The sequence below is a fragment of the Heliangelus exortis genome, chromosome 5 (genome assembly GCF_036169615.1).
Source record: "Heliangelus exortis chromosome 5, bHelExo1.hap1, whole genome shotgun sequence".
NCBI lineage: Eukaryota > Metazoa > Chordata > Aves > Apodiformes > Trochilidae > Heliangelus > Heliangelus exortis.
This window is the reverse complement of record NC_092426.1, coordinates 39,746,221-39,773,942: the sequence shown is the minus strand read 5'-3', so window position 1 is coordinate 39,773,942 and position 27,722 is coordinate 39,746,221. Positions and strand designations below refer to the sequence as shown.

The 27,722-nt window shown below is 36.4% G+C and overlaps 1 protein-coding gene across 1 annotated transcript in view; it reads left to right on the top strand.

Moving 5' to 3' along the window:
- The window catches only part of MYBPC3 (myosin binding protein C3), a 58,834-nt gene extending 31,557 nt beyond the window's left edge, over positions 1 to 27,277 (top strand). Inside the window, exons 17-33 of the mRNA XM_071745069.1 lie at positions 308 to 414; positions 724 to 753; positions 911 to 1,047; positions 2,476 to 2,553; positions 3,768 to 3,927; positions 5,026 to 5,130; positions 7,737 to 7,925; positions 9,948 to 10,082; positions 11,370 to 11,537; positions 12,872 to 12,960; positions 17,888 to 18,083; positions 19,838 to 19,977; positions 20,710 to 20,869; positions 21,427 to 21,563; positions 23,940 to 24,126; positions 25,359 to 25,401; positions 25,903 to 27,277. Of these exons, the coding sequence (XP_071601170.1) occupies positions 308 to 414; positions 724 to 753; positions 911 to 1,047; positions 2,476 to 2,553; positions 3,768 to 3,927; positions 5,026 to 5,130; positions 7,737 to 7,925; positions 9,948 to 10,082; positions 11,370 to 11,537; positions 12,872 to 12,960; positions 17,888 to 18,083; positions 19,838 to 19,977; positions 20,710 to 20,869; positions 21,427 to 21,563; positions 23,940 to 24,126; positions 25,359 to 25,369 (2,029 nt within the window). The 3' untranslated portion in view covers positions 25,370 to 25,401; positions 25,903 to 27,277. The remainder of the gene's footprint in view (positions 1 to 307; positions 415 to 723; positions 754 to 910; positions 1,048 to 2,475; positions 2,554 to 3,767; positions 3,928 to 5,025; positions 5,131 to 7,736; positions 7,926 to 9,947; positions 10,083 to 11,369; positions 11,538 to 12,871; positions 12,961 to 17,887; positions 18,084 to 19,837; positions 19,978 to 20,709; positions 20,870 to 21,426; positions 21,564 to 23,939; positions 24,127 to 25,358; positions 25,402 to 25,902) is intronic.
- Positions 27,278 to 27,722: the final 445 nt, after the last annotated feature.

The following is a 27,722-nucleotide window of genomic DNA, read 5'->3' as shown; positions in this document are numbered from 1 at the left end:
CAGTAGTAAATCTGCCTTTGTAAAAGACTGGACAAAAGCAGAGAAACTGCTGCTGCTTTTCAGAATAGAGTATGCAACTACCTTGACAGGAAAAACCTTATCATGGACAACCTGCTGACATGGGCTTGCTTGAATCCTGAAAGCTGAGTAGTCTACAGCCCTGGTAGTTTTTGACTTGGTGTTAAGGCAAGGGAGAAAAACTAGTAATGCCTGTTAACATCCTATATAACCTGCACCCTGTCTCTTGAGACAGCCCTGTTTCTTCTAGAGAGGTACGGGAACTAAATATATTTGTTCATGTTTCCAGAATCCACAAGCTAATTATTGAGGATGTAACCCCAGGTGATGAGGCTGATTATTCCTTCATCCCTCAGGGATTTGCTTATAACCTTTCTGCCAAGCTTCAGTTTTTGGGTAAGTTATCATTTAATATTTAATGGGAATTCCAGAGGGATAAAATGTCATTAATTATAGTTATACCAGGAAAGAGTATGCAGAATCTCTTTCCTGATGCACCAGTATAGGCACATTGCTTTTCCCTGTTATTTTGTGTTGTCATTACCCCATTGTCTGTCTCCCAGTTTATTGCATTAATCTGTTGATGCATATGTCTTATGAGTTTTTAATGATTAATAGTTTTCAAAATAATTTTTGAGTGTAGTTGTTATGTAAATTCTATTTTCTCATCTACTTCTTCTACCCTTTCTCCTTTCTTTTCCCCAGAGGTCAAGATTGATTTTGTACCAAGAGAAGGTAAGAACAGTGGTCATTATTCATATGTAAGTAAATATGTTTTCAATAGCAAACAAAGCAGTGTTTTTTTCATTTTTAATTTAATCTAAACTAATTTTTTTTTCATACAGAACACTCAAGCTATATTTTAATTTTTTTTTCTACCTTTTTGCTATAGAACCTCCCAAAATTCACCTTGATTGTCTGGGCCAGTCCCCTGACACTGTTGTTGTGGTAGCTGGGAACAAATTGAGATTGGATGTTCCCATATCAGGAGATCCAGCACCCACTGTCATCTGGCAAAAAGTGAACAAGGTAATGTGCAGCTTCACATAACATCTGAGTCACAAGAGCAAATTTGGCTTCTTTCTCAAATCTTACTTTGATTTGTCATTCTTAGTCACAAGTATTTTCATTTTCCTTTTAATCTACTTTTTTAAACTTCCAGAAAAAAAACAAAAATCTGCAATGCAGCCTTTAGGAATTTAGTTAGTTTTGTAAGACTCATTGTGAACTGTTGCTTGTTCTTCTATTCCAAAAGAAGGGACTGAGTGTATAAGAGCAGATGTATGTGTATGCAGACAGTAGGATACCATACATGTTTATTCTCTTCCTACCTCAGAGGAAAAGGGTTCCAGAGATGGCAGCTTCTTTTTTAACCTTTCTTAAGAACCCTACAGTTTGTGCAGAAAACATCCTCTTAGCAGACCCCTGGGATACAGCTCTCCTTGTTCTAGTAAAAAGAGAGGACACTTGCTATTTGCCTGATAAAAGCAATTACAAAATATCAAAAAGAATTTAGAAGCTAGACACAAAATGTCAAGTGAGCTTCCTTTCTGGCGATCTCAGAACATCCCCACCTCTCAACCATCTGTTGGTTCCTGAGCTATAACTAGCACAAAACACAGAAATACATCATTACACTTCCCATAGGTCTAGATACAGAGAAAAAAGATATTGCCACTTACATTAATTTCCCCAGTGTCATTTCTCCATTCTGATTTTGCCATATTCTTCAATCAGGTTAGTATATTTCTTAACACATAGGACTTTTTCCTGCCCTGCAGGATTAGTATGGAGACAAACAAAAAGCCCTTTGCCTCTCTTTTGGGAACCCAGAGAAACTGACACCCTCATAAACAGGTTTCTCTGATAAAATGATGATTGGGTATCAGACAGCCTCTGTACAGGGTTATTTCTGAGGCAGAGTTTTCAACATACGAGTAAAAGAAGCCACCTTTGATTTGAAGTAACACATACTAGTGAAATCCTAACCAGAACAGCTTTGGAATACATTGATGAATGTGTGTTACAGACCTCTATTTCTGGGTGTTAAAATGTTTACACCAAGTGACCATCCCATTGTCACAGAAAGAGGTAATCCTTATTTCTGTAGTCACACAGGATGAGTAATAGTTATAGTACCATAGTGCACAGACAGAGACAGTTACAGTTCTACTGCAGAAATCTCATGCATTTTTGTTTGTTAAGCTGTAAATTTGGTTTTGCTGACTTATCCTCCCCACTCTCAGACACCTATTTCTGCTTTTTACTTTTGTATCAGTTGATTTCCTTCGCAGCTCTGCTTGCTGCCTCGCTTCACTCTTCACTTCTCTCACACCTCCATATTCAACATCCTTCCCCCCAGCAAACCTCAGGACTCTTCTGCCTCTTGCAGAAACAGCTTTACTGGAGAGATCAGCAAGGCTTAGCTGACTTTCTGTGGTTTCTTTGCTTATCTAGAAAAGCAATCTCCTTCGAAGCAATGAGGATTCTGTGACTCCCTCAGAAACTGGCAATGATTTAAATACTGACAGTGAGGTAAGTTCCTTACTAGTTACAGAGACACACACTACTTAGTGCTTTCCAGATGAAAGGCCACAGTCAGAAGGAAATAAAATTAAAGTAGGTATTAAAACTAGCAAAGCAAAAAGCCCATCAGGCTCAACTTACTGCTTCACAGTGGTCATTCCCAAGCACTTTGAACAGGCACAATAGATCTGGAGAGTAATTTTAGAGTAAGATGCTGATTGAGGATATCTCTAATTACCATCATATGGTGGCTGGATTACAAGGAATCAAAGCAGCTTTTTGAAAAGTCTTTTTAATAGCTTTGTGAATGTTTATACCTCTTTTCCCCCACTAACCAGTAAGCTTCAATAATAACTAGAGGGGAAAAAAGCTAGGAAAAAAATAGTACAGGACACAGGGAAATATGACAGAGAGCCAAAAGAGTGGACTACGTGTGTACAAAATGGTGAAAGAGGATTCATTTTCCAGCAAGTTTACTCTTTCTCATAAATAACTTTTTTTGATTGAGTAAAAAATATTTTACATTTTTATGCAAACCTTTCCCAGGTTTAGGATTCCATTGTATTAGTCACTGTTCAGGCACATAAGCTTTCTAATGGTTCCTGTCAAAAGCTAGGCAGGCATGTGAAGAAGAAAGGAGTGTGTTGTAAGAGTACAGCAAAGTTTAGACCTCTGCTCAGGGAAAAATAGAAATTCACCCCATATGACATTCTCAAGTGAAAGAAATCACATTGCTACCATTAACAGTTACAAGGAAAATGGTGATTTTTTTTAGAGGGAAAATGTTCAAATCCATGTTACCTGACACTATGTATAGACACTGTTGATCAGGAATGTTTGCTCATCCACTTGAATTTGCAAACCTTCTTGAAGTTACACACTATCCAACTGAAATCCATTAAAACAAGCAGCTATCCCAAATAGCAATTTGTAGAAAGGCTTAGTAACTTTCTGAAGGGTAATTGGCTATGTGTAACTAGCAGTGAACAACTATCAATGCATCTTAACAACCTGTGGACTTTCAGAACCAATTTTACTAAATGTTATTTATGTGAACCACGTAATCTAGATTTCCTCTCTCGTAAATATGGACACAACTTTGTAGCTTTTTAATAATTTTTTGAATATCCATTGGTTTGAAGATTTTCACCAGCTTATATCTAGGCTCATCAGGCTGTCCCTGGCACAACTTACAATGACTTTGTTACTTTCACTGCCCACAGCTTCTGTTTGAATCTGAAGGCAGAGTTCGTGTGGAGAAGCATGAGGACCACTGTGTTTTCATCATTGAAGGAGCAGAAAAGGAGGATGAGGGAGTGTACAGAGTTATAGTTAAGAACCCAGTGGGAGAAGATAAGGCTGACATCACAGTCAAAGTTATTGGTAAGTGAACAGAGTAAACAACAAGAGCATGAAAACATCCCAAGTTTGCAGAAACTGAGGCAAGTTCTGACTTTATGTTCAGCAAAATGGAACAGGAACATAAAGGGTTAATATTACAAATATTAACAATCAAAATACAGCAGAAATATTTTTCACAGGTAGTTGCTTTCTATGTGAAAAGGTTAGAGAAAAACTCACAGTAGAACTCCATGCATTTCCTTTTTATATATTTCCAGTTTCAGATGCATGTATCATTTTATAGATGACACTCTGTTCTGAAGTTTATGCCTCAGATTTGTCTAAGAAAAAATTCTTGTCATTTGGTTGGGGCTTATGCTTTTAAGCAAGGATGACAGTTCTATAGAATATAGCAGTTCTATAGCAGTAATTGCTTAACAGGATAAAGAGATCTAATGTATCTGATATAAGATTAACAGTTTGGCACTATGAGTCACAGGAGCACTTAGGGAGAAGATGATTTTGAGGCAGTGATTTTTATAAAATTTTTCATAGTATTTAACTTGTTGATAGCCTGCCACACATGTGACAAAAGGTCAGGTTATAAGTAAACTTAGTTATGACAAAATTACTTTCACCTATAGTATTAAAATTTAGAATTCACTGCCTAGGTGAATATTAAATTTCTTTTTATGTTTTATATATTACAAATTAGAATATTTAACAACAAATATCTCCAAAATATCAAAATTTGTGAGACCTGCAGCCTTTGTTTTCTGTATAACGTTTCTTCTAGAGAAAATAGGAAACCCTGGAGCAAGTCTCTTCTTACAGAACAGAATTAACTTATTACCTTACATTTTTTGCAAAAAGTTGATTATGCCTGTGAGGAACAAGGATAACCAATGGTAATTAAAGGAAAAAACCAGCCTAACAGAAGCATGAAAGAGCAGGATTCACTTCAGAATAAGATTATAGCTTCTCAGTTGAGTTCTTACACAGTTTTCAGCTGTGGCTGTCTAACAAAGATATCCTCATATCAAGATGATGAGGAAAAAAAATGTTTAAGAAAAACATTCCATTGACTTGTAAATGGAAATCAAAACAGTAAAAACTTCCATTCATTCTCATTTTCTTCAGATGTTCCTGACCCTCCAGAAGCTCCTGTGATCAGCAACATTGGAGAAGACTACTGTACTGTACAGTGGCAACCCCCCAAATATGATGGTGGTCAACCAGTACTTGGTAAGAAGTGCTGAAATACAACTCACCTGCAGCCCTGGCTATATTTTTTGCTGTTCCTTTAAACTGTCATAAAAGAATTCCCTATGCTTATTCACTCTAGGAAGGCTGACCTTCAGAAACCAACTCATCTAATTCAGCAAACCTTCACATTGGTCTAAATTCTGGCCTTTTAATTTTAGTGAGAGAGTGCCCCCTGCCTATTTGAATGAGAGCAATATTTCAGTGATGGAGTTAGGAAAGCACAAGGTGACACCAAAAACACTTAAAGCTAAACATTGTCATGCAAGACTGAAATTTTACACCAGTATACAGGCCTTCCCTACATAGGAACACCAAAACAAATCTGTGGCCACCTCTGTCATCAACTCCAGTCACCTCCATTCTCAAGCACTCATGCAATACATGTTTATTTCAGAAAACTCTTTCATCATTCTATTTCAAATACAACCACACAGCACAAGACAAAACACTTTTTGATCATTTTAATGACCTTAAATTCCATCAAAAAACCTCTGGAGGCCAAAGTCGTCATGCAATACAGGAAATGAGCAGAAGCAATCAAGAATAGAATGGATACCACGGTCTCTCTCATGGTGTTTTTCAGATAAAGCCTCTTATGCTCCTCAGAATTATAAGAAAATAAGGCATAGTTTTGGACAATTTTAGGGAATAATTCCTCTGGACTCCAAACCTACCAATTTGTTTACTAAACATCACTGAATTTTTAGTTTCTTTTCAAAATAATACACTGAAAGCTAAACAGACTCCCTGGGAATCAAGGGGTAATCCTAAAATTATTTTTAGATATTATTTAGATATTATATATTATTTAGAATATATAGATATTATTTAGATATTATAATTTAGATATTATTTTTTTCCAGATACTTAGCATAGTATCTGGAAGAGAGTTTATATTTGCCTTTGGATACTTGGACTTCATTCACTGCCACAGAAAAAAAGTAATCTCATTTAATTCAACAGAAGTTATCTGTGCAGGAATAAACAAGATACCACTGGAAAAGTCCTTTGTGGTTCCATCTGTTCTGACAGGGAACAGGCAAGCAAGTTAACAGTTCAAACTATTATGTGCAAAGATATATATGAATAGCTGTCCCATTAAAATAACCAGCTTCCCCCCCCAAAAAATCAGTGAAGCTCATTACTTGGCTTTGTAGAGTTTTCAATTTGGAAAGTTCTTTGATTTGGTTTCATTGTCAAAGAAATTCTGTTAACATTCCACTAACAACCTTTTGCACTCTATGAGGTTTCTTCAGTTAGCACAGGACTGTACTACTGATAGAGGTGGAATAAAATATCTGGAGAAAAAAAAGCAAACACCAAGATGCAGCACTAATCATTCAAACAAAGCTTTAAAAGCAAGTTAAAAAGGCAGGGGGGAAAGACATATGTGTGCTCATCTGTCTTCACATTGGTACAGATGGTATTGTGGGCAGCCTGCTACAGTCTTTATGAGCCACATACAACATACAGGAAAGAAATTCACACCCCATCTTCACTGTTACAAAAACCTTTCATGAGGCCTCGTACTTTTTATATCACTAAAGCAGTACCTTCAGCTATCAGTACCTTCTCTGCATTTTAGGAAATTACCTGCTTTACCAAATGTCACCAACAGTATCATCATTGCCTTTCTTCTTCTTCTTAGTTTTGTTTTCTTACATCTTTTTAAGTGGTTCTGGTATGGCAGAGTGAAGAAGTGTCTGAGTTCTGACAGGGAACTATACACACATGAATGGCAGGAAAACAGAAACTGAGTTGCTCAAACTTCTGGTGAAGAGAGAAAAAAGCAGGAACATATCTAAGAAACCATAGGTTCTTTACTTGCAGCATTTAGCCCTACTGCTTAAAGCATTTATAAGTTAATGAAAACATGTATGTCAGGTGTAACTTCATACATCATTCATACATACAGCCTGCCATTTCAAGGGTACTTCCACTGCTCATTTCCCAAAAACTTTTCTGTAGATTCTTATTTCAATGCAGAGAAGAAAGACTGCTGGTCCATGGTGTCTGTGCCTGTAACGTATGAGCAAACATGCCTGGTATAACTAATTTTTGGTTTGGGCATTTAGTCTAGATTAGTGAGTTAGAGCAGAATATAAGAGAGAAAGAATTTTTTTGACTCTGGGTCTCATTTTACACATTCCAAGGCAATTTCTCCTTCAGTGAAAGAGCTTTCCCTTGAACTGCTGTGTCTCATGCGTTTCTCTGCCATTAGGACTGCACCTTCCCTGAAAAGGATTTACTGTTTAAACCAGCTCTGCTAGTACCCCTAGTATACATCTAAATACCTTAAATAGTAGTGGATAGCACAAAAAATAGGCTTGAAGCCTAATACAAGACAGACAATTCTATATAACTTCTACTGTGAAAAGTGTAATTGTTCAGGTGAGAATGTCAGACAGAAGTAATGAAAAAGGAAACTGCTTGAGCAGCGTCACACAATTCAGTTCTATGCAATAACTTCAAAACACCTTTGGCTATTTTATGTCATTCAAACAAACAAAAAGCCATTTTCTTTTTTCCTGCGTTTGAGAAAATAATTTGCAGTTCTTTTATATCATAAGAACTATCCTTTCCAGGCTACATTTTGGAGAGAAAGAAGAAGAAGAGCTATCGATGGATGAGGCTGAACTTTGACCTTTTAAAAGAGCTCACCTATGAAGCCAAGAGGATGATTGAGGGAGTAGTTTATGAGATGCGGATTTACGCTGTGAATTCTATTGGCATGTCTCGGCCAAGCCCTGCCTCACAGCCCTTCATGCCAATTGGTGAGTTTTACCAAATTCTGTGTGATTTCCAGGACAAAACCAAGACAGGATGATAATTAACTCTTCTCTTAACTGCCCTTGTAGCTAAAAGGATTGTTTTAGGAAACAGGCCATCAGCCATCTCTATATTTAATCAACATTTTCCTTTGTAATCTTCCTCTTCTCTATCTCTCATTCCCCTTCCTGAGAAGCACACAGGTTCCAGTTTCATGAAATTGCTGATGAAATTTTAGTTGTTATAATTAGAAGTGTGAGAGTCAAGCTCGATCTGGAAAGGAGAACTAATTGACAGAAATTTCCCTGTCCCTCTCAGTATCTCCTGTTCCCTTATGGGTGCAAATATCACAATATCCCACCCAGTACTCTCTTAATCCTGGCCCTCTCCACAGCTAAAAGGATAACTGATTAAGAAAATATTTCAGGAATGATTTTCTATAAATAATCCTACCCAACACAGCAGTGCAGTGTCTCCTGCAGTCCCTGAGCAAACTAAAGGAGTCCTCAGGAAGGAAGCCTGTTTGCTAAGAGCTTTAGAAAGACAACCTAGGAAAATACTATTAGCTGGAGATTAAAATGACTAGAGTTGTTCAATCTACAAATAATAATGAAGAGGGACAGCCTGCTGAAGGGAATAATGTAAAAGCAGATGATGCAGTGGAGTCAGAAGGAAAGGATGAACTGCAAGAAGAGTCTCTTAATTCTGGATTTCAAACACACAACGGCTGGTCTGCAGAAGAAGAGGGCAAACAAAAACCATCAAGCGGAGCTACTGAAAAAAAAGGTCCAAAGTTTTCATGGGATAGGCAGAGTTTTACTTGATTAAGGATAAAGTTCACATTTACTGCTTCAGAGAAGAGGTTTGGGGTCTTGATCGTGTACTGTGTGGTTGTGTATGTTCCAACTGCCTTTGCCTCCTGTGTGCTGTTCACAGCTCCTGCTACTGTTTGAATATGAAAATTTTTGACACAACTACATAAAGGAAACTGGGTGGTATTTTTTAAATTTTTAGATTTTTTTTTTTACAATAATTTTGGGAACTAAGATCCATGTCAATCAGCTGCATAACTTAGAAACCTGTATTTAACTTACCTTTTGTATGAAATATTTCTAGTATGTAAAATTTATTACGTAAATTAAAAAAATATGTTCATTTCATAATACATACACCCAGAGTATGCCAGACATAGATTCCTTATACATGATTGCTTTTATGCCATATGTGCTAAGTTTTATGTTCTAGCACTTTAAATGTTAATTTGAAAAAGGTAACTTTCTCTTTGCTTTTTGCAATCAATTACTTCACAGTAGCATTTGTGTGTATTTGGGAATCTCCTTGGTTTTCCTGGATTGTTTTTTAATTATTAGGCAACAGTCATACTTAAGAAGACTGAATTCAGCGAGCAATCTTTTTAAGACACAGGTTTTAAAAGATCCGTGACACTCATGTCCTGAAAATGTAAGAAATTGCTATATCCAGCTGAAGTAAAAATTCTTTAGTCCCAAAATACTTTTCTCAGCCATGTGTCTATTACAAATGTGCAAATCAGAGCTAGTGTTTCTGTAAACATGTAGTCATAACTCTTGGTCATTTTTCCCTACTGTTAGAGGAAAATGAGCCACCGATACATTTGGTTTTCTGACTCTGTCAGTTTTATGTAATTACACTCAGGGTCTAAGTACAGACACAAAGTGTATACCTTTTAATTTCTAAGCTTTTCTACAGACTTCTGATGATGATTTCATTCCCTTCTACAACTCTTCTTTTTTATATTGGGTTTCACTCACAGGGGAACATAGGTGAAAAGGAACTACTATCTTAACCTCTTGTCCCCCCCCATTACAGGAATCTTATGCTACACTTCTATTAGTATTAGGCATTAACATTTTACAGCTCCATTTTGGCTAAATTTCTTTTATTGAAAGAGATAGCAACCTATAATTCAGTTACTAATCACTCCTTCTTTGAATTCTCACAGTGACACTGCTGTTGCTCAGGATTAACTTCTACATACTTCCTTATAGCTCCTCCAAGTGAACCAACCCACTTCACAGTGGAAGATGTTTCCGACAGCACTGTTACCCTCAAGTGGAGACCCCCTGAACGGATTGGAGCTGGGGGATTAGATGGTTATATTGTGGAATATTGTAAAGATGGATGTAAGTAAGCACAAGTACTAAGCAGCAGCAACAAAACAGCATTAAAATACTACAGCTGCAAGAGCTTCACTGTAATACTCAAATAAATTAACCCTATGCAGCATCATTAAGTTTGAAATCTAATCTATAACTAACGTCCCTGCCAACCATGACCAGACATATCACAACATGACTGTAAAACCATGAAAGCCATCAACCAAAATGTCATCTTCACAAATCATAATGTTTAATTCAGGAAAGTACTACAAAAATATCAGTGCTCTTCTATAGTCACTATACTTTTGTAGCCTTCAAAAATTACATATCCCTTAAAAACAATATATATGATGGTAACAACATCAGTTAAACTTTCAAGTAAGTGACAGCTTTTCTTATTTAATACTTAAGTCTAACTGCAACATAATTACAACCCTCAAATTACTGTGATACTACATTAACACATTTCTGTCATTAAAAAATTAATAATTTACATCATGATGTTTTCTCTGACATTGAGCTCAGTGGCCCTATAACCTAAACTTTTACAGGGTTAATTTTATCGAGAAGTAATTCACAGTCTTTAATGAGATATGATCATGGAATTACCAGAATCCTTAAGTCATCATCACAGAAGAATGATTTTATCAATCATATCTCTATGTCATTCAAATAACTAAGGAAGCCCTAAGAATTCTGTTGTACAGTGTCAATTGATAAGTCAATATTAAATTCCAAGAGTTATATGCTCTATTATTTTTTTCAGCTTATATGGCTCTCACCAATCCACTTGGACACCTGTAGGAGATACACTTATTCCAAGAAAAAATTAAATTAAGGCTTCACTTTCTTGCTAAAAATACTTCCAAAATACTTCTCCATCCCTGGAGATATTTCAAAAGAGCCTGGATGTGGCACTCAGTGCCATGGGCTGGGAACCACAGCGGGAGTGGATCAAGGGTTGGACTTGATGATCTCTGAGGTCCCTTCCAACCCAGCCCATTCTATGATTCTATGAAAGTTCTCCCCTCCTCTCTTGCTAATAAAAATAAACATAGAGAAGCCTCACAGCTTTAACTCCATAAAACAGAATGCCAAAGAAACCATCCAGAGATTATTCCCTTATCCTTAGATAATTTTAATAAATAAAGTGTATTTACTCTTTAACTCCATGTGTAAAAACATTATCTAGATGCAGGCTTCTTTTCCCATCTCAGTTTATATTATCCTAACACAAATTTACATTCAATTGTAGGCAAGGTATCAGTTTGGAAGTAATAATGTATTAATATGCAAATCCTGTCCTTGCAGCTTCTGAATGGATGCCAGCTCTGCCTGGCCTGACGGAGCGTACGTCTGCGCTGATCAAAGACCTGGTCACTGGGGACAAACTCCATTTCCGTATCAAGGCCATCAACTTGGCTGGAGAGAGTGGAGCAGCAATCATCAAAGAGCCCATCACTGTTCAAGAGATCCTGCGTGAGTATCTGGATAGAATAATTTCCTCTATTTCCTCTGACGAGTATTCGAATTCTGTACAGCTGCAGGAAAGCTAAGGGAATGACAAGCCTGGGCCTTCTGAGAACAGTCACCAAACAGCTCTTTCACTTTTATTAGGTGCCTACCTTTTCTGTCCAAGCCTTATATTTCTATTTCTAAAGTATAGCTCTTAAAACAAAATCCTACTTCTTGCTTTCAAAACCTGGACATTTCAGCACTTGTAATAGCCCTGTCTGCTTAAGAGACATTTTTTAATATATAGCTCTCTGCTGGAAAAGTTGTATTGCTGCAAAAATATATGTCTGCTACAGCAAGAAATCCATTAAAATAAAAACAATTATCTGTACTTGATCATCCTAGGTTATTAATTAACACCCTGTGTATCACCCAACAGCAGCAGATTTTAAGTCATTTGACCAGAGTCCAAAAGATATCAAGAGCTGCTAATAGTGGATTCCTCAACCTTGACTCACACGAAGTGTCTGCCAGAGTCTCACTGACAGTAAAATGGCTGAGTGTAAATGAAATTAAGTTGTAATACATCTCAAAATCAAAAGGACATGAAGACAGATACTCCAGCTGTATGCTGAGAAATTATTTCTGCAAACAACTAGTAACAGAATATGGAACACAGGGAGAGCATCAAAAACTTTCCAGTGAGGCAGAGGAAAGCAGAGACCAGATGAAGAAAAACCATGATCTACAGCCCTCTTTTTGTTAGGAAAAAGTACGCTGAAGTCTCATTGTAATGAGACTCTAGGACTTTCACCTCAGAGAAAGAACTAGAACTGAACAGCTGTAAAAGTAAAGGAAATATGTTGATTGTTCAGCTTCCTGAGTCAGGCCATAAATATCTCCAAATGGCAAACTACAAGGAGCTGCAGTATCAAGATAGCAATAGATTAATCATAGCCTATAGTCACTCTCACTCCAATTAACCCTTTGTGCCATCCTTTCTACTGAACTGATAGTTCTCCAAAGAGACAAAATCTGCAGAGAAGATTCACAGCTAAACTGAAGTTGCCCAAAGCTGGCATTTCAGATGTGACAGTTTCACGAATCCTGCTGTCAAAGAAATCTGCTCTGCTGGAAATCTGTAACTGAGATTTGCTACCAAATTTGTACCCATTAGTCAAATCCATTTGAAAGTACTTAGAGAATTATTCCCTGACTGTATGAACAGCATTTGCACAATTTTCTTACATTTAAAAGTATCCAAGCCTCTCCTCTTTGGTGTTTTGTCTTATTCATGCTGTGAGTAATATTTCAAATTCTGGAAAGCTTTGCATTAATGTACTAATGTTTAACTGCAGAGCGTCCCAAAATCTGGCTGCCACGTCAGCTCAGACAGACTCTGGTGAAGAAAGTAGGTGAGACAATCAATATTGTGATCCCCTTTCAGGTACGTGAAAATTTTTGTTTTGTCATGGTGATTTATTATTACATTAAAGTTTCCTTTATGCAAATTACCATTGCTTTACTGCTTGAGCAGATTACATAAAGTGTGGCTGATGTGTTTTTTTTTTTAAAAACAACCTCTCTGAAACATCAAAGAAAGGGAAAAAAATACAAATTGATCTTTTTTCAGTCACAGTTTTTTTAGAGTCAAAGTGTCTTCCACAATCCTTCCTTTGGGGGAAGGAGAAAAAGTAAGTGCTGTAACTAAGTGCAAGCCCATTCCTGCTTATTGATCAGAGGATGCATCTTAAAGAAGTACACGAAAGTGTAAAAATTCAACCAACTATTCTTCTGGAGCCAAGGTCCATGATGGGCAACTTTATTGCCAAAAGTGGATATGCTCATTTCTGAAAGGCTGACTACAAAAATTAAAGCTTTTACATATAAAAAGAATGCCACAATTGGCTCTATATAGAAACTGTGTGTATACAAATAGCAGCTTGGGTCTTACTGTATGTGAGCTTAAGGTGTAAAAAGCACAGCAAGCCAAGGATTACCAAGAGTGTATGTGTGCATCTGCTGCTATGGGATGCACAAAACTGCTACAACATCCACACAGACTGACCTAACCAGTTACCCTGTCTCTGCATTTTCTACCACTGTGTAAGCAGCTATAACAACATGCAGTTTTCCAGATGTAAGACTATAATATCAGTGAAAGAATTAGTGTGTGGAAGGAAAAGGTTTTCAGAGTGGCACATAGGAAAAGAAATTGTAAATTGCAGATTCTGGCTCTGATAGAGGTATCCTCAGTAATAATAGGTTTATCATTTAATCTAGTCCTCAATTTATAATTTGAAGAAACTAATATTTCTCTCTGGTCTTGGGTTGATATTTATGAAAATGTAAGCACTGTTATTAGTGAAGACATTTGAAATTCTCATGTAAAAGATGCTGGAGATAAGTAAAACATTTTTTTTTAACAAGGGAGATATATATGCACATGTTACCTATAATATTCTTTTGTTTGGGCAGCATCAGTAGGAAAAAAAAGAGTCTATAAAAGAGCCAAATCTATGTAAAATAAAGATATTTTGCCCCCTGGCTATTGGGTTACATGAAAAGCTGCTTTTAACTGACTTAACTTGCATGAGCAGACTACTCACTTTGACATAAGTCAAATAATAATGACAAGCTTATATTTTTCTTTCATGTTTCATATCTCCAAAACTGACAAACTGGGCCCTTCACTGAGTTCTAATTACCTGCAAAATTCAAGATTTTACACATGATATATCTAAGTTATGTTTAATATTTTTTTTTAAACTTACAAGCATACTTACTTCTGTTTTGATATCCAAGTTGAAGAACATTTGAACAAATTTGACAAGTTGATCCATAAGCCCAGGAACTAATAAAAGTATGGGGTTTCATAGATCTGTCTTTTACGTCCCCCCTGTATCACCATCTTCCCAGCATAAAATTCCACCACTTCTGCTAAGAGCAGTATTCCCTGAGATGTGCCAGTTCTTCACCCTCCTCCCCTAAGCAGTCCCAGCTGCTGACATGTCCTCAGCTCCCCAGGCCAGAGAAAGTACATGTAGCAACTAATCCAGAGCTTTGCTTACCCTGCCTGACCATTCAGCTGTTGCCAGACAAAGTGGATAAAGACCAAGTCTTCTCAGACTTTTCCTTGGTGGTGACACTGACTGAGGCTTTGGTATGTCACCCTGTCATGAGTGTTCACAAAACTGTCCTAAACTAATCTCAGGGATTTCTAGTGCACTGTCAAATCAGCTGAAATGTACAAACAGATTGAAAAGTTATTTGAGCAGCTGGCTGATAGACATGTCACGTGTTGGTATAAACACAGCTCCTAAAAGGAAAGGCTAACAAAATGCTAAAATGCATCCATCAACACCAAATTTTAGCCTGAGGAAAAAAACAGAGGATTGTAACTCAGGAGATATTTTTTTAATTAATTAAATTTGTAGCAGTGTTGAATTGCAACAAGTTACAATTCTCAATGTTGCAAAAGGTATTTAGAATATGCAAAACTGAGGAGCTTTCAGAAACAGGAAAGCAGAAAGAACATTTCACTTTACATTTTGATTATGTTTAAATCACCATTTCTATTTTGTGTACTTAAAAAAAAATAATAAAAAAATCAAAACCTCTTAGATGATTACAATCTTCAAACTACAAAAAGAATACAGGAGAAACTACATAAACACTGGGATTACTGTGAACCCTGATACATGGAACACAAGCAGGCAGAATATTATCTAACCAAAATGTAAGACAGTGTCTTCTACTCTGCAGTGCAAGTGATCTCTGTAGCATTTAAAACTGAATTTCTATTAAATACCTTTTCAAGGTATCCTGAGTTAAATGCTATTTGCAAATCTATTCAGATCTTTAGATTAAAATGTACAGAAATGACAAATACAACATTATTACCAGCCTTCTTTCAGCAGAGTGCATTAAGGAAGTGGGAAAGGAAGGGATTTAGTGCAGTCAAATTGTTTCAAAATTAGATGAGAACATGATTGAAGGGGTATTGAGGACAAAGTTCACAGTATTATTGAGCAGCCTTCTTGCCCATCATATATGTGTGAATATAAACATCTAAAAGCATTTAAATTCATTCTTCCCTGTCAGTAAACTCCCTGAAGTTTATCTGGTGTGCTACTTACCCTCTTTGTCACTCACTGTTCTCTCTCAGATTACCTATTACACATTGCAGAAATCCAATCCTTCAAGACAGGTATTAGGAACATGCTTTCTATGTGTTTATGCTTTTCACAGTCTATAAATATAAGAGCATATGATAACCAACACTTTGAAGGCTCGCAGTCTTTCAGTGGCACTCACAGCACCTCAAAAAAGGAGGTGCTGGCAGTGAACATATCTGAGCAACCACACTAGAACACCAGCAGCAGTAAGGCTTGATTTATAGTCCTGATACTTCTTATGCTAAAGGTAATGCTATCACTTCCCCTGCCCATTTTTGCCAAGATATTTAAGGCCAGATCCTCGATTCACCTCATTACTCAGTCTATCAAGAACTATTAAATCTTGTCTGAAAACGTAGCCATAAGTATTTGTCTTGACAAAGTAGAAATTTAAATAAAATCTCCATATAATTATACCATTTTATGTAGACTGATTTTATTTGGAAAGCGTTCCCTTGACCAAAGTTTTCAAGCAGAATCCTCATATAATTAAAAAATATACATATATGTGGAAATTAAAATAGTCAGCTCTTGTCTAGTTCACCAATAATCAGACATGGATACAGAATAAAAGCAAAAAACAAACAAACAAAACAAAAATAAACAAACAAAAAAGAAACCACCCCAACACATCCTTTTATTCCTTCAAGAAATTCTACTATAGCTTCCAGCTAAAGAAGGGAACCCATTTTTCCTCTAATAGGTTTTCATGAGAGTCCTATTAAATGAGACTGGAGTGAAGGTGCACTAGAACCAGGCAAAATAATCTTGTATCTAATACTTAAGAGCTAAAATCCTGAGGCCAGGTCCAGAAGCATCACTCATCCAAGTTTTATGATCAGTCCTGATGTAAAACCAATTACAACACATGGGATTATTTAGATGCCAGGGAAAAGACCATCTATTAAAGAACAGAAAACTTGAGGTGTTTGAGAAGCCCTTTCAGTGTAACTTTGGACAGATCTTAGCCTGACTCTCATAAAACATTTTCTGTAGTAAGAAAAAATAAAATAATGCTGCTCAGTTTCTGAGTAAATACCAGATAAACCTGAAAAAAAAATGCAACAAAACACAGAGAATAATTTTTATTCTGCCTACCTTTTGGCACCTACACTGTCTATGTATCCTATCTCCCTCTGTAGCCTAAGGAAAAAGACACAGTCTTCCATATTCAAAATATGTTCCAGACACCCTGTGAACTGAGAACCTTTCCAGAGGTGCTTTCTCTGCTGTTTACCAGACATGGAGGGCAATATGTGTCTTAATTTCAGTGTTTTAGGCTTCAGTTGCAGAGCAGGCTAAGCTTTCCCTCCCCTCTTTCAGGAGCTACTTCTGCCTTCACCTCACCTTGTGCTGCTCTGTTTCACCAGCTTTATCTGGTAGAAACTTAAAAAAAAAAACCCACCAAGCTATTTTTGATAGGTTGTGATTAAATACAATATGGTGCTTTTCTGTTTTCTTGGGATTCCTGGTTTGGAAGTGTACTGTGGAAGTAGCACTCAATCAACTTTTGAAGAAGTAAATATTACCTGCAACTTTTGCTGGAAATGTCTGAGCAGCAGGGACATAAACCACAGATATCTTACAGATATCACATCATCTTCCACAGGGGTAGCAACACTGACGGCTTAGCTTAACAGGCACAAAAATAATTTTTGCACTGCAGAAAAAATTATAATCTTGAAGTCTTGGGGAGTGAAACTTACTATATAAGATTTTTTAAAACCTTTAAAATACCTGGTATTTTAGAATACATGGTATATTAAATATACCTGGTAAAATCAAGCATTTTAAAAAAGGGAGAAGAGGTGGGGAAAAAGCTAACAAATTCCTCACATGTTAAAGACTTCTGTCACTTGAGAATAATCAGACTGAGCCAGATCTGCTGCTGGCTTCTAGATGCCTAGCAAAGAGTATCAGAAAGTGTCTTTCTTCTGGATTTTCCTTCAGTATATCAATCTGCTAACTACAATTAATTGGCATTCTCAGGGCATAGCACCACTGAACCACACAGATGGGAGCAAACACTTATCTGCAAAAAAACAGAAATTGGAAAGTACTTAGCTAATTTACTACCTCAACGCTGAATAATAAATTAGGCTTTCTAGACTTCCAGATGACAAAAAAAGAGGCAAACAAAAAATGGAAATCTATTATAGTCTAAAAGAATAACCATCCTTTTTTTTTCCTCTTCAGGGTAAACCAAGACCCAAAATCACTTGGATGAAAAATGGTCAAACTCTGGACTCCAAAGATGTGGGAATTAGGAACAGCAACACGGACACAATCCTTTTCATCAGAAAGGCAGAACTTCATCACTCAGGAGAATATGAAATCACTCTTCAGATAGAAAACATGACTGATAAAGTTGCAATAACAATACAAATCGTAGGTAAGAACCTGGTAACAATCAAAATTAAGTATATCAAACAAAACACAATCATGGGAGAGATTATTTGTATGTCCCATAGTTCTTGAGGGATTTTTTTTCCCTACATGATTTGATCCAATAATTTTTAATGTCTAGATCTAGTTTCAGAATGCAGATATTCTTTTGTAAGGAATTTCAGTTTATGTGCATGTATAACTATGTATTTGGTTTGGTTTGAGTCTCTCTCCTGATAACCTCGTTTTATATCCACACAGTTCTGTATCAGAGAGAACATTTATTACCATTTCTTCAACTTTTACATTCAAATCAAGATTTTATAGCCTTAAGTCACATTCCAGTGATTAGCACATTGAAGGAGGAAAAAAAGGTTAATTATAAAGCAGTCTTTGATTCCAAAGTATGCCAGTGGAGAGAATTACTACATTATGCTTTGCCATAAAAAAGGGACAGTTCTCCTAATAGTAATTTTTTTTTCTATTTACTGGTTTGCATATCCTCTTTTAAGGAACTCAATTACAAGCAATCTATAATTACATTCCCTTGTGCTTTGCTCATCTCCAACTCATGTCCATCAGATTCTTGCTATTTCATTCATTTTCCAATTTAGTTACAAAAAAAGGAAACAGTTTCCATTCAACTATCTCCAAGATCCCTAACTATCCTTCTCTAACTCACAGACCACCTAGCTAGGCCTAATGATAACGTCCTGTAAGCAACAATTTAACAAATCACAAAGGGGTAGCACCATCTTCAAATTAAACCAGACAGGAATAATACTTCATAAATGTAATTCAAAGTATCCAGTATTTGACTAAACAACATTGGTATAAATTGGAATTATCCTTAAAAGAAGAAAAATAGAACATTATTTTAATTGAGCATATATATTCTTATACAGATATGTATCCAAGTATTCTAAAATGGATGCAGTCTTCAGTACCTCTTTGAGAGTTTGTTCTTTTTCTAGTTATTAGAGAAATGTCACTAGTGGCCAAACTAACAAGCAGAGAATCTTACTTTTTTTGGGTCTTGGTTTATCCTGAAGAGGAAAAAAAAAAAAGGATGATTATTCTTTTAGGCTATAATAGATTTCCATTTTTTGTTTGCCTCTTTTTTTGTCATCTGGAAGTCTAGAAAGCCTAATTTATTATTCAGCGTTGAGGTAGTAAATTAGCTAAGTACTTTCCAATTTCTGTTTTTTTGCAGATAAGTGTTTGCTCCCATCTGTGTGGTTCAGTGGTGCTATGCCCTGAGAATGCCAATTAATTGTAGTTAGCAGATTGATATACTGAAGAAAAATAATACATCTGTATTGGCAAACAGATGGCCCTCCTTAGCTGACTCAAATATATACAGTTGCCCTGTTTAGATTACTGTCAGTGGATCTACACAGCTGAGAAACTGCATCGAGGTGACCAAGCAAATACTACACCTCTAGTAAAAGAGTTAATCACACCCATCCAAGCCTCACAAACTTCATATTCCATTTTAAGTAGTTTTTCTGGTTCCTATATTGCTAATTCTCCCATGTTGGCTATTTCTCAGTAGGTTTCAGGCCTCCCAGAAGGGTATTAAAAGAGTGTTTGAAAATTTCCCAACTTTCTTGTTCAGTTCCTACTTCACATAAATCAAGTGTACTGCTATGGTACAATTATAGATTGCAATTAAGTTCTATTTTTTTGCTGCATGGGAGAAAATGACAAAGCTCAGATCCAGAGGCAAAAGCTATGTTTTTTTTCATGTATCCTCTGCAGACAAGCCTGGTCCTCCTCAGAGTATAAAGCTTGTAGATGTCTGGGGATTTAATGCAGCCCTGGAGTGGACACCTCCAGAAGATGATGGCAACGCACAGATCTTGGGCTACACAGTCCAGAAAGCTGACAAAAAGACAATGGTAAGACATTGCACTGAGTCAGGGACTTTGTATGGAGTTTGAGCTATTTGCTCTGGGAACACAGAAACCTGAGGAACACAGCTGCGTTTGTGACTCTCAGTCCTATGTCCAAGGTGCCCTATTACATATCAGAGGGAGTTAAACACTGAAGAAGAGAGTCTGAAAATAACCAAAGGGCTATGTATACAACTGTATAAGATGCCCAGTAGAAAATGTCAAAATAGAGACCTAGCCTGTCCCATTTCTGATGATTACTGGACAGATAGCTCTACTTAGAAGGTGGGATCATTTTTTCATAAATGCAGGAAAAGACTGAAGTTGAGGCAGAGTCAGACTTGAACTCAGATGCTGGGCATAGATAGTAGGGTATACACGGGGCAAGGTACGTGTGCCAGTTTTTCTCTTTTTCCCTATCAAGCAGTTATGTTCTGAGGACATATACTTTATCAGATATGAGTAGGAGTAAAACATAAAGAGTCTGTTTTGTGGGTTTTGTTGTTTTGTTCTGGTTCGTCTTCTCAAAATGCAACTATTCACACATCTATCAAACCAGGCAGAAAATAAAATAGGTCAGATGACCTTCACAGGAAGCAAAATACTACTTATTTCACAGTTTAGTGTTAAATACCTGTCACCTGTCTTTTCTTTGTAGCAAGAAGGATCTCTTCATAGCAAAACTAGCCCCATGTCTGACCTGTTACAGCATCTTTCTAAACAGTAGTCTTGTTACAGGAGTGGTACACTGTTTTTGACCGCTATCGTCGCACCAACTGTGTAGTATCAGACCTGATTATGGGAAATGAGTATTTTTTTCGAGTCTTCAGTGAAAATGTGTGTGGACTGAGTGAAGCTGCTGCAACAACCAAAAATCCTGCCTATATCCAAAAAACAGGTAACATTCTTCAAAACAAAGATCACAAAAGCCACTGAGTACCAGAAGTAACACACTGGTAAATGAAAAATACGGGATTACTAAATGCACCATTAGAAATATTTTTAATTATGAACTGGCTAGTAACTAGCACTTAAATAGTATTTAAGAGTCTTTATCTAGACAGACCTCTTGTACTAACAAAAACATCTGTTCAAAAATATTTAGTCATACAGTGTTCCTAAACTATATTATCTTAAGAAAATAATACAACTGGGGAGAGAAGTGTATATTTACATGCTGGGGTTAAAAGTTCAAGATGCGTGTGGTGAGGACTTCCCCCACAGACTTGTGGCTTTCATATTTTTAACAGAAGCTGAAAACTCATGATTTCCAGGGCTTCTACTTTAACTAAGGCATTAAACATAAGGTGTGTTTTAGAGTGAAGAGATTTTCAATATTTGTTATATGATAAATATCATAGCTTTGAAGGTTCTCTAAATCACACAAGCAAACTGACAATTAGATTGCACACAAGTCAATGACAGTTCTGAATATTTTGTTTCTTTGAATTGCAGGCACCACTTACAAGCCACCCAGTTACAAAGAACATGACTTCTCTGAACCTCCTAAGTTCACTCATCCTTTAGTAAATCGTTCCGTGATTGCAGGCTACAACACCACACTCAGCTGTGCTGTCAGAGGAATCCCCAAGGTACAGATTACTCCAGTCTTTGATTCTGTTCCAACAAGCCAAAATGCAGCCTTAGGATTTGTGCTGGTTCAAGTGTGGCAGGAGAGCAACATATTAAGAAAAAAGGAAAGGTCACCCAAATATCTCCTATAACTGATGCTTAACCAGCAGCATGGTGCAAGGATCTGTGTGATTGTGCACAGAACCAATGGGGCAATACAGGAAAGGAAACAGAGGAAAGGAGACTCATAGCTTATGGTACCACCATGCCAATGGAAATGTACCACCTGTACATAAAATCTACTCTCTGAAGAAGGTAAACAGAAGAAATAGTATATTCTCACAATGTATACTTTGTTCTCTTCAGTCTTTCAAGAAAACAACAGATAATGTAATATACTGATCCATTAATCTAAATATTATATAGGAACACCCATTCTTCTGTTCTGTCAATACACCCACAGAACTTTGTGAGAGACAAACTATTTTGCAAAGTTAACTAGAATAAGACTTGCTGTCATGGGTGAAGATTTGTGGCTTTTCTTTTTTAATCTCACAGGAATATTTTCTCAGTCTAAATGTATTTGTTAAGCCTCTTTAAAAAGTACAGAATGATGTATTTTTTTGTTAGCAGAAACAAGCAGTAAAAACTGTATCAGCTAGGAGCTAAAATGAGGTTTCTCAAAAAAGGGAAATAGGCTTTTTGTGTGCAGTGCAGGAATTTACCACAATGACATAATCCTGTCATAAATTTAAACAAGAACAATCACAAGACATGCAGTACCCTCTCCCCCTTGCCCTCTGGCTCCTCTCCTTTCCTCATGCCTGCACCTGATTGCTACACAACAAAACATGTAAGTTATATTCTCAAAGTTTAAACAAATTGAAAAAAAAAATGTAGCCTTAATTCAATAATTTGCTGCATTGGATGAACTCCAGACGAAACTAAAAAATAAAAAGGAAGCATATCCTCACAAATAGCTGCAAAAGAACTATAACAGTAGGTGCCTCAGTTTCCATCCATCATGAAGTGACAGTGCTAGTAATTATATTCCCTCTTGCTTAACTCTCTCTGTGAATCTGTATCCACTTCATTTAGTTTCCAGGGTTTTAAGAAGATTCTAAGAACAGCACCATACTTTACAGGTGTTAAAAACAGCAGTTGCAGGCTTTTGTATGTGAGCAAGCCAGCTCTTCCCTCCACACTAGCCTCATCCTTCAGCACACCTAACACTCTTAAAGCAGATTTCCAGATATTTCCAGATTTCTGTACTTGCATTGCCCAAATCAACCTCGACAAAATGTTTCTATACCTACTGGAAAACTCTGCAATGGCTCTTTTTTACAGAGAGGAGCTTATGTTGTTAGAGCTTCCAAATTTCAAATAACTGTAGATTACCAGATACCTCAGATATGACTGGTACAGCACAAAAAAGTTACCACTTCAAGGACAGACACTATTCATGTCCTGGTAGCAGTGCTGAAGTAAAAGACATATGCCCAGAAAAATAAAGAGGCTATGGGAAAAGAAGCAAAAAGCTTTGAGGCAGGAGAAAATCTGGCTGATATCTTTAAACAAATTAAGCATGGCAATGGAGATGCTCTGAATTGCATTATAGACACGAGATGCAGAAGCTTTTCATGCACTCTATCAAACAACACAGTGCTTCTGAAGAAACATGTTAATTCTGAAAGTAAAGCAAACGAACACACTCTTTAAAGTCTGTTTCTTCACTATATATACTAATGAGCTTGAAATAAACAAATTCAGCTTGCTTTCTTTTCTTTTTTTCTCTCTAAAATTTCATCTATAAAAATTAAAGTCATATTTTCAGTTACCAGAAACAATGTCTTGAATTGTTACATATCCAACCACTTCAGAGATCAGCTGAAGCCAACAGGAACTGTATTTCTAATTTTCTTGGTGCTAAAGATTTGCTAAATGGTTTGAAAACCCATTCCCAGCACAAACGTTGTCATCCCAAGCTGGCCAGCCAACATTTACAGAATTCTGACTTTGAAAAACTGTGCAGTTTAGTTCCCCTTCTGTAAGATAACTTGAAACATTCAAATGTATTTTAATGAGCACCATTAAATAACTCCTAACAGAATTAATTTGTAGCTGGTTTGTAAGATTTTTTTAAAACTGCAATAAAATGGGGTACAGACCTACATTCTCTACATGCTATTTGTACATTTAATACTGAACATTTGAATTATTAGTTTAGTGAGTTTGTGCTGAATGAGAAGGTTCCTTGAAAAATTATTAACACTGCTGTGTAATATATATCCCTCATAAAGCATAAACCTTTGCTGGCTAAATCAAAGCTGTAAGACCAGTCACAAGACGTCAATTTACTACCTTCTATTTTAATATTCTTCTTTTGTGTTCTCCAGCCAAAGATATTCTGGTACAAAAACAAAATGGATCTCTCTGGGGATGCAAAATACCGTATGTTCAGTAAACAGGGGGTGTTGACCCTGGAGATCCGGAAACCCACCCCATTTGATGGTGGCTGTTACACCTGTAAAGCTGTTAATGAGTGTGGGGAAGCTGAAATAGAGTGCAGACTGGATGTCAGAGGTAATCAAACAAATCTTATGGATAACACTAATACTGCAATGAAGAAAGAGTAATAGATACCTAATGAATAAAATCTTTAAAGAGGTGTAATTGCCCTTTATCTAACCCCGACTTCTTTGATGATACATAAAAAGTTCGTTAATTACATGCACCAGCAAGGATGTAGTTTTCATTCTACACTGTGGCTACAGAATTAGGTAAATCAGGTCTGAAAGTGAACAATTCTTATGCTTCTGACAATATTTCTAGAGAAGATACTTAGTGCTGGAATAGAGGACTATCTACAAACACTGCATTGTGAATACTTTTAGTATTCTTCATGTTATACTATGTAATTTAAAGCTTTAAACTAAATCATAGAATGTCAGGTTGAAGGGGACCTCAAGGATCATCTGGTCAAGCCTTTGTAATATTATTGTTTATTGTATATAACAATATATTATTGTTAATATTATTGTGTCACAGCACCCCGTTGAACTTAATTTTAAAATTAAGTTCCAAATTAAAGCATATGCAAAAGGTAGTGTGCATGTTACATCACAAACATTTTTCAGGCACTGATAATTTATTTGGCTTGCCAAAAGGGACAGTAAGAAGTTCATGACATGTTTATAACACACTAAGAAATCTTAGCTAAATATTTTTGGTAAAGCTGATACTAATGTATCTATTTGTCAATCTGAACTTATATAGTGCCACTTTAAATACCGACCAAAACAAGAAAAAGCTATGAAAGCAACATGCAAAACAGCTGTTTATGGGAATAGTGATCTGCAAGGCAAGCTTGGATGCATTTCCTCCCAGCACAGAGCTCAACATTTTTGACTCAATGCTAAGTCAGGAACGTGTGGGCAGCACAGCCTGCAGTGCTGGGCTCTGATATCCCCACTGGGATCTTGGTGGCAAGCAACTGAGCTGCCTGAGCACGATGATGAAAGCCTAAGCTGTAACATCTCGCTGATCCGTGCAGCAGCTTATTAAGACATGCTACTTTTAGTCCTGGCTAACTCAAGTATTCCTGTTCAGTGCTGCAGGGAACAGTATTGACATGGTTCAAAGATTAACATTATCATTTTCTGAAGCTTGCTTTAGGAACACTAAATCTCCTTGAAATCATCAGAGGAAAGCAACTACTCTAAAGCTTCCATATTTCACCTTCAGCATCAATTCTGAATTTAAAATTAGTATCCTTTAATATCGTATAATACCTTTTTTTTTTTCTCATTCTCCAGCATCTCAGTAAAACTCTGAATCTCAATCCATCTGCAAGTCAAGGTATGAATCAAAAAAATTCAGCTGGATAAAGGAGCAATGGCTGGTTGTTTAGATAAAAGATTAAGCAGGTGTTAGATATTAATGTTAGAGAATTTTGAGAATCTTTGCAATGTTGGCTGGGGTGTGTGTTTACTTGTTTTGATTTCTGTTTGTTATTTCAATAATCACACTAAGAACACACTCCTGCAAGGTAATTTATTTGGTTTATTTTGAAGTCAGAATTTCATGGGTCTCAACCTTTAATACCACATGCCAGTGTAAAAATCTGTAACAACAAAATATTTTGTCGTTTTTTCTTAACTCACTAAAAAAACTCCCTCTAGGAGACTGTTCTTTATTAACATGGAGCTAACTAGCAGCAGTAATCTATGTGCACTACTTTAACCAAGTAGAGTTGTAACTGCAATGCATATAGAAGTACCTTTTTGACTTTCAAAAATGAAATATAATAATAAGATAATGTATTTGACAACAAATCCTTCTCCCCATTCTCTGTCTCAGCATTGAAATGGAACTTGAAAAGAAGAAAACAGAAGAAATTAATGAAGGATAATTTCAGTTACACTGAAGAGTCCCATTCATCTTAAAATTAACTTAATATATGCATACTAGGAGGTGGCAGTGTTTTGTAGTGTCCTACTTACTCAGCACATTTTCAGGCAACATTTCCTTTTTCCATACATCTGTTTTTGTTACACTGGCCCCATCTCCATGTGAAGAAATTTAGGGAAATCAAGACACAACTTTCCTCCCATTGCATACATAAGATATCTGAAAACACAAAGGTTGCAACTGCCTGCATACCCAGTCCATTCCTTATGTCTGAAATGAACAAAAATTCCCCACTTCTACCATTTTCTCCACTTGATCTTCTCAGAATTCTGATATTATCCATTAGCTCATAATAATTAGGTACTGATTAATTATTTGTAATACTTAATCACCTTTCATTATACTGACCTCAGCCCAATAGAAAGTAGCTTTAATTCCTCCTGCTTTTACTGTCAGGGCTTGAAATCCCCCCACTTCCCCTCTCTGGAGCACATCTTTGCAGAATCCATCTGAAACACACCATTTGGGAAGCTCTGGCTAAGCTCTCTAATCAGAACTGTTCTGATTTATAGAGAAAACAGTTACTTTAATAATTATTCCCTACTGGTTTTCTAGCTTTTAAAAAGACATCAACACGGAATTCCAGTTATGAGATGTTTCTGCAATCAATCATAGACATCATACTACAGACACAATTTTGCACATCAAATGAAGCAGTGAAAGATGATTTGCACAAGTAAAAAATTTCAAAAGAAAAAAAGCTTGTGATAACTGCAGTAAGTTTACTGCCATCAAATATTACTGAAGGCTTTTGAAAGTCTATGAAGGGAATGTATGTACTTTTGCAGATAATTTTGTCTAATCAAATGACACAATAGCATTTCTGGCTTCTCACCTATTAGTTGGAAGAGTAGTTGGGGTGGGTTTTTTTCAGACCTGCAGTAGTTGTTAGTAGTTTTTCTCTCTGGAAAGTACTTTTTCATAATTACACTATGAGAGTAGGTGGGTAGCTAAATTAATCCAGGAAGAATCCTTTTAGAAGAATCAACACAAAGGAACTGAAATAATACTGCTCCCCCTCCTCTAACAAGCCAGTTGAGATGGGAAAGTGTGTCTGACACAGCATGGTAGTTGTACTGAACACAGAACTATGTCTTCATAATAAAAACACTGATGATAATGAGATGTGTATTATATCAGAATATGGATTATTATATCAGAACAAAGGGCACTACTCCTCTAAAACCAAAGCCAACTTATCCAAGGTTAACACTTGTCTGTTGCACATTGTTATTATTTAACAAATAAAAAATATGGAAAATAAGTTTCCATTGTTTTGTACTTTCGTTTTCTAAGCAATGCTATTATTTTAAAAATAACACATATGCCACACAGAGATGCTCTGTATTATAAAGAATGTATGACCAGAACACAGTAGACTGAAAAGATCACCCCTGCATCTGTGGGACAATGTCTGTTGAAAAACAGAGACCAAACTGCTACATCTTATATCACAAAAGACACTTTCCTCTAAGGAGAGATAGGTGCTATACCAAATATATTCTATTATCAGAAAGGTGACTCAAAATGAGAGTAGACTTCCATGCTGTGTTTCATGATCCATGCTGGTAGTAACTAAATTACTTCAATCCAGATCTGATTAAAACTATATAAACTGAGCAGTTTCTCCTGAATTTATCTGGCAACAAACAAGTTCTCTCACAATTTTTCCCCATCCCCATCACATAGGCCATAAAGTTAAAAAAAAT